Consider the following 7,560-nt stretch of genomic DNA (forward strand, 5'->3'; position numbering starts at 1 on the left):
CAGGGCCAAGAAGTGGGAGTGGGTGGGCAGGGGAGCAGGGTGGGGGGAGGGTATAGGGGACATTCGGGATAGCATTTGAAATGTAAATGAAGAAAATATCTAATAAAATAAGTTAAAAAATAATGCAAAAAAAAGAAATCTGACAATAAATGTTGAAGAGGGTATGCAAGTAGAGGAACACTTACTGCAGTGGGCAAGCAAATTAACACAGCCATTATGGAAATTAGTTTACATTTACAATTCTAAAGTTTAAATCAGAAGTACCATATAATCCAGCTATTCCACTCCTGGGCATATATCCCAGAGGACCCCATAGCCTACCACAGAGATTGTTGTACCTGTCTTTATTACTGAACTGCTTGTCATAGCAAGGAAATGAAACCCATCTAGAATGGATAATAAAAACATGGGACACATACCAAATGGAATATTTTTGACATTATTTAGTAATAATATTCAGTTGTAAAGAAAAAATGAAGCCATGAAATCTGTAGGAAAGTGGATGGGTATAGAAACTGAGTTACCCAAACCCAGACAGAAAAACACCGCCGTTCTCCCTCATATGTGGGTCCTAGCCTACTGTGTACATGCATATGCATAAACAGCTGTAAGTGGAGGTGCAGTTTAACATTTCGACAGGAGCCTAAGAAAGGGCAGCATCATGATATGAAGGAGGATAAAATGCAGTCAAAAGGACACACAATTCATATATATATATATATATATATATATATATATGAATCATATACATACACATATATACATAGAAATATATATATTTCTAGTTTCAAATATATATATATATTTCTAGTCTCAAATCTGTCATAGCTTTCCTTTTTGTGCTGGATAAGCAAATAAAGATGTGATTAATAGTGGAAGTATAAAGCCCTTCATGACACTCCACCCCTCAGAGTAGCCATTGTAACTGTATAGTTCAAAGCAGGATAGACCCTGGTACTGGGTAAGTGTTTGAGTGGTCGGTTTCCTTGATCTAACTGTATGATGCTTTTATTTTTAGACTCACTGCAATATAATACATTCATTACAATAAAGTGATTTTTTTTTTAAAACGGGAAGTTGATTGTGGTGGTGCATGCCTTTACCTCTAGCTGTCTGGAGGTAGATGGGGGCAGGTATCCATGAGGCCAACTTGGCCTATATAGTGAGTACCAGCCTATCCAGGGCTACATTGAGAACCTGTCTCAAAAAATATATTTAAAAAGATCTAGAAAGTCCACAGGACTTATCCTGTAACCCAGTGTTTGGGGAGTTATTTCTTTGGTTTGGTTTGGTTTATAAATCTATAATTTGGGTAAGAGATGTGGCTCACGTAGTAAGTTGCTTACCTAGCATGCGTGAAGGCCTGAGTTCAATACCCAGTCCCTCATGAAGCTAGGCATCATGGTCCACACATGCAATCCTAGAACTAAGGAGATGGAGGAAGGAGAATTAGAAGCTCAAATTCTTTTTTTATAATTCAGGAATTAAAATCTAAAACAAAAAAAAAATAAATAAATTTTCAGGGCTAGAGAGATTGCTCAGTGGGTAAATGTGCTTGCTGCCCAGGGACCTTTGTTTGAATAGCCAGAACCCAAATAAAGCCTGCAGCAGGAGCATGGCTATGTTCCTAAGGCAAGATGGGAGAGAGAGAGTCTTGAGAGTCCCTGGAAGTTCACAGGCCAGCTGGTGAAGAGAGAACAGGTTACGTGTCTGAGTGAAGACTAACACTAGAGGTTGTCATCTGACCTCCACACATGCGCCCTTCCATGCGCTTGCTGTGACATGCATTCATCACGTGTACTCACACACACACACACACACACACACACACACACACACACACACAAGCATGCACACAGAACACACACACAAGAAATTTCTAAAGTTTTCAAGAATACGGGTAGGAAAGCTTGACTTTAACAGTGAGCAACCTTTAACTAAGAATGTCAATGTATGGAAGAAATATGCTCTATGGGTTTTATTTCATTCAAAATAAAAGCCAATTTATTCCCACAATAAATAAAAATACTTAATCTTACATTGGACATGCTTATTAGTAAAGAGTTTGTTGTTATTTAGTCATATTTAAGAAGTAACCCCCAAAATAACTTTCTATATTTTTCTTACCAAAGCACACTCATGAACATTTAACATACATGAAATATCTTCATTTCATGGCTTGTTGTTGAAAAGTCATGAGACAGGCTTGTTTGCTAGGGAATCTCACTGCACCTGAGCAGCACAGATGAACCCAAATGTGTGGGGATTTTGTTTGTTTGTTTGTTTGCTTGTTGGCTTGCTTGCTGGCTGGCTGTTTCATTTTTCACATCAGAGAAAAGGAGTCTTATACTTGAAATGTGTACAGGAGGATGGATGTTTAGCAGCCTACTTACTAAGTCAGCCTCTTGATAGATGCAAGAGCCAGACCGGGAGATGGAAAAGCTGTATGGCTCAGCTACAGAGACACCTAAAGAGGTAGCCTCTCATAGTGGCTGTTAAAGAGAGCAGTGAGCGTGGCTGTTAAAGAGAGCAGTGAGCTATGGATTCCTATCATAAAGTAGAGTCAAACCTTGGACTAGAGTCATGGTCCCAAGGTCTCTAACAAAAGGTCAATAACATGTAGTTGTAGTTTGCTCTAGAAGGTGAAGCAACCAAATTTGAACACAATTTTAATTAAATTGACCTAAACTGGGGCACTCAAATGGACTCATTAGGTGATACAGTGTTCTGATCACAAGAGAGATCCCAGAGATTTTTGCCAGTGGAAAAGAACTCATGCTTACAAGGCTAACACTTACCCATTGTAGGAATCAACCACAACTTTCTGAGGTGCAATGAGAGAGAATGGAGTAATTTCCTCAAAATTTGAGCAATTCTTTAAGTCACAGACATATACCTAGCCAAAAAAAAAAAAAAANACACCAATAGGATTAATGTCTGGCTACATTCATCTTAGGCATCAAGTAGTTCCTGAATAGTTCAATACTTGGAATAGTGATGGGCTTTTTTAAAACAAAAAGAGCATTTAAAGGGTAATTTAATTGGTGCATAGCTATAATCCCAGAGCCGAGGAGGCTGAGGCAGGAAGGTCATGGATAATGGGCCAGCTGTACAAAAATTGTCAGTTTGAAAAAACAAGCAAACAAAAGGAACATTGTATCTTATGTCCTAATCAGCTTATATTCTAGTAGTACAATAATATGTATGTTTTTCTTTTTTTTTTTTAATGGAGGTGCCCAGTTATTTTTAAAACGTGTTGTATACTACAAGCTTCTGGGCTTCAGGTAGAACGGTTGCCTTTGTTCGTTGCAATAAAACATACACTTATAGAATGAACACTGGAAGAGCATCTTCTCAAAAACTTCGGTACTGACATATTTTCAGAGACCTACCTAAAATAAACCCAGGTTACCATATAATGAAAGACGCTTACAGTGGACTTTGCCCATGGTTGGACAGTCTCACACAGTGATACCAAGCAAGATAAATTCTCATTAATAAAAACTTGTAACCATGAAAAGCCACAAAATGATGACTTAATAGTTGACCAGAACTGGCTCCCACTATGTCGAAGGTAGACCATTTTTTAAATTAAGTCCATTATTTGTTGCTAATCTAGTATCCGAAGGTAGTAATCAGTGAGGCAAACCTGTGGTTACCATCAGATATGTTTGTTAGTATTGATAACTAGTCATATTCCCTCAACTAACCAGTTTATCCATGATGAAATACATCCTTTGGTAAAGCCAGTCTATGGAGATAGAAGAGACTAGACCTGAGCCTTGATAAAAAATTCTCAGGTCAGACACATCAGACATATTGGCAGCCCCCTTCATCCATATGACGGTTCCTTCTGAGAAATAAACCACTTGTTGCTGAGCATTGACTGATATTCCTAGAAGAGTAAAAGAGGTACATTCAGGTGGTTAAACTTAGACTAAAGCAAACTTGTCTTTAATATTCATTAAAGTCAAATAGAAATTCTTATAATTTAAAAAGTCTTCTAAATTCTTCTAGTACGTACAACTTATATGTGCAAGTATGTTGGGCATTTTCATAATGTTCATAAAAATACTAGAAGAATTTAGAATAGTATAGGCCACAAATATTCAAGAAAGTAAATTCTAGAAACACTGGAAAGCTTTGGAGTAGAGCAGACGTGGTAAAGAGTTGTTTGTTTTGTTTGTTCTCCAAAGCCTCAGACAAGCTTAAGCTTGTGCCGTATCTGGGCTATATCCCCAGACACAAAAACATTTTCGGATATTATTTTATTGTTTGGGAGTTTCATAAATGTCTTTGGATCAAACCCATCCCCCATTTGCTCCCCTCTAATTCTTCCTCTATCCCAACCACTCTTCCCCCTGTACATTCTTTTTCAAGCCCTCTTTGTCCACATAGTGTTGCTAGTATATGCATCAGTATGAAGCCACCTTGGCATGTGGGCAGCCTCTCAGGTCATGGAAGAACTTGACATCTCCCAGCAGCCAGCAGTTGTCAATAGCTCCTCTCAGACAGAGGATCTTTTGAATCCTCCCCCATCCATGCTGGGATTTTTTCCTGCCTTGATCATGCACAGGACTCGTGCGTTTGGTCACATTCACTGCGTTCATGTGCTTAGTTCTATGCAGAGAGCAGTTTCCCTACAGTCACTGAGGGGTGTGCTTTGCCCACTTTGGCACTATGAAAGCTATCCAAAAAAGAATAAAGCTTCCAAGTCAGTACCCAGTCTGACTTCTCCATGTCCTATGACTAAAGCAGGGGTGTCTTCAGTAACTGCGCCTTCCGTCAAGTTCTGGGGGATAACCAGGAGCATTGGAAATATCCTATAATGTTTCAGGGATCTATGGGATCTGAAAGATTAACAACTCAGAAACAGATGAATCATACCTAGCTCTGGGATCTAAGAGCAGCTTTTAATATTCCTTTATTCCAGAAGTTTTCTTCAAGAAATTCCAAATATCTCTTTTCATAGTAAGGAGACATGATTCTGTTAGACTGACCTGTAATGTTATGATGTATAGCATCTGACCAAAGGCAATGTGCTTCATCTACTAGGTACTTCAAAGACCTCTTTCTTAGAGACGTTTTTCTGGATAAAAAGAGCCATTGTTCTTCTTCTTGAACTGAAAAAAAAAAAGTGATTTGATTTATAGGCAGACTCACCAACCATACACAAACCAACACAGAAAGTTTTAGTACTTCCTCACAAGGAAGACAGCACTTTTTAAAAAGACTGACTAAATTTTCTGGAATTACTTTAGAGGTATTGCGACTGTGACATAATCTTCATAAATCCATGGCTGGCAGTAGGAAATATGATGACAGTCAAGTAGGACTATGTGACCATATCGTGTGACATATTACACCATCTTAACATCCTTGTTCCAATAGAAGTTAAATCATTATTCCCAGTCAGGATAATTTTCTCAGTAGGTGTAATCCAGCCTCAACCAAAGTGGGTTGTTACATAACTCGAGCTATGTTAAAGGTGTTTCAAGCAGGAGGAAAGTCTTGAAATAAAATGTGAAGGTTACAGAACTCTGATACCCTGCTGAGCTGGAAACCAACGCAAGGTCCATGGGTGATAGACACTTTCCTGACAATTAATAAATGGCAAGCAGTAATCACACCGTAACCTTAACCCTGCTCTATATTTAACTTTTCCTCTGGACATGCTTCATGCATGACAAGAATACCTCTCTTTTCCTAGAGTCTAGGAACAGCCAAAAAATATTGGCTGATAATAAGTGACGTCTAATACCACTGGCATAGTTGTATGCAGATTGGAGCAAGGGGTAGTCAAGTCAGCAAATGGAGTTTTGGTGAAAGTAGAGAACAGACTACAGGGATTTTTCATCGTCAAGACTCTAACTCATTTCTACCAAAAATTATCTAGTGCTTCTTAGAAAGCATTTGCTCCTATAAGTACCAGTAGTTTTCAACCTCTCAAGATTGTTGCTTAAAAACACCAACCAAAAAGGAATACTTACAAAAAAATAAATTCACAGACTGAATTTTCAAAAAGTTAGTATTTAAATTCTTAATGTTTATGTATACTTAAAACATCTAAGGAGGCTGGGAAAATGTCTGATGTAACAATACACATATGAAGCAATGTCAAGATAAGAAAGTTTATATGTAACTCCTCAATTTGTAAATACAAATTACCATGCCTATTGGTTTAAACTAAAACCAAGAATTTGAAGCCTTCTTAAAATACTTACTATTCTATTCATTCTATTTTTCAAAATCTCAAAATTCTAATATCAACTGTCTATCTAACCTATTTGTCAAATATGAAGAATAATGTAAAATTAAAAATTATCAGGTACCAAAACAAGAGCATGCATGAAGCCAAGGGATCTTGAGGTCTGCCACATGACCTCTGAACTCTGACCTTTACCCCAGTCAACATTTATCCCTATGTACCAGAAAGGAGAAGCCTAGACCGTACCTGATGGGGATGGAGTGGTAATTGTAGATTCTGCTTCTGGCCCCTCACCAACTTCGTTGACTGCTGCGATAGAAAACCTATTCCAAAAACAATTTGGAGAGATGTGTTTCACATGGCATGTTGTGAACATGAGATAAATATAGGGGCGACAGAGATTCTATTTAAAGATCCTGTGGTAGTGCATAGCTCTAGTTACTCAGTGTCACTGCTCAGTACCTAGAGACCATCCATCACAACCTTGTTTGCATTCCCCATGGGACAGTTCAGGGTCACTGGGGTCAAAAGCTGAACGCTGCTATCTGCATGACCTCCATTTCTCCCTTTGTTTAAAGAAGTCTTAGTAAATGCCAGAGAGGCTAACAATAATAAAATAATCCTCAGTGGTTAATAAAAAAAATCCACTAACAGGATTTTACCTCATTTTTTTTCATGTTTGATTAAATAAACAGATTACAGCCATGGTATGTATGTTATTATTGCCTCATATTTATAAAGATCCTCTGATATATTGAAAACATTTTTGCTTAGAATTGTGTGATCTAACACACATGCAAATTTGAGAAAAAGTACAACCTCAACACAATGGAATGGGGTCAGTGGCAAGTCTCTAAAAACACTTAACTGATTTTTAGCCAGATTTCTTAAATCATCATGATGACTTCATTAAGGCTGATGTTAGTTCCCTGTTTTTCTCTTACCTGTAGGTGGTATTTGGAAGAGTAGAATAAAACTGGAAACTGGTTCTCTGTGTCCCTGAATCTAATTTTTGATTTTTACTGATGAGCCTTAAATTATAACCCAAAATAGGTCCACCTGGGAAACGGGGTGGAGCCCAGCTGACCTCCACGGTATCAGGGCTCCAGCTTTCCGTGGTCACGATGAAAGGCGCAGTTTCTGGAACTGGAGAGGAAAGAAGAGGAAAGAAAGAAATGAGCCCCCCCACCCCAAGTTAGAATCAGGATGGCAACAGCAACTCATTAGAGTCAACATCCAGCTATGATCTGCTCCACTTCAAGCAAGTTCAAAACCAACTACACAGCAAGATAGGATCGTTATCCAAATCTCTCTCTCTCTCTCTCTCTCTCTCTCTCTCTCTCTCTCTCTCT

General features: G+C 38.3%; 1 protein-coding gene across 1 annotated transcript in view; it reads right to left on the minus strand.

Moving 5' to 3' along the window:
• Nucleotides 1-7,560, minus strand: part of Ros1 (ROS proto-oncogene 1, receptor tyrosine kinase) — a 132,245-nt gene that overhangs the window by 98,680 nt on the left and 26,005 nt on the right. Inside the window, exons 8-12 of the mRNA XM_021204829.2 lie at nt 7,153-7,354; nt 6,455-6,531; nt 5,001-5,123; nt 3,711-3,895; nt 2,799-2,896 (exon numbers count right to left, since the gene is read on the minus strand). Of these exons, the coding sequence (XP_021060488.1) occupies nt 2,799-2,896; nt 3,711-3,895; nt 5,001-5,123; nt 6,455-6,531; nt 7,153-7,354 (685 nt within the window). The remainder of the gene's footprint in view (nt 1-2,798; nt 2,897-3,710; nt 3,896-5,000; nt 5,124-6,454; nt 6,532-7,152; nt 7,355-7,560) is intronic.

The sequence above is a fragment of the Mus pahari genome, chromosome 9 (assembly GCF_900095145.1).
Source record: "Mus pahari chromosome 9, PAHARI_EIJ_v1.1, whole genome shotgun sequence".
NCBI lineage: Eukaryota > Metazoa > Chordata > Mammalia > Rodentia > Muridae > Mus > Mus pahari.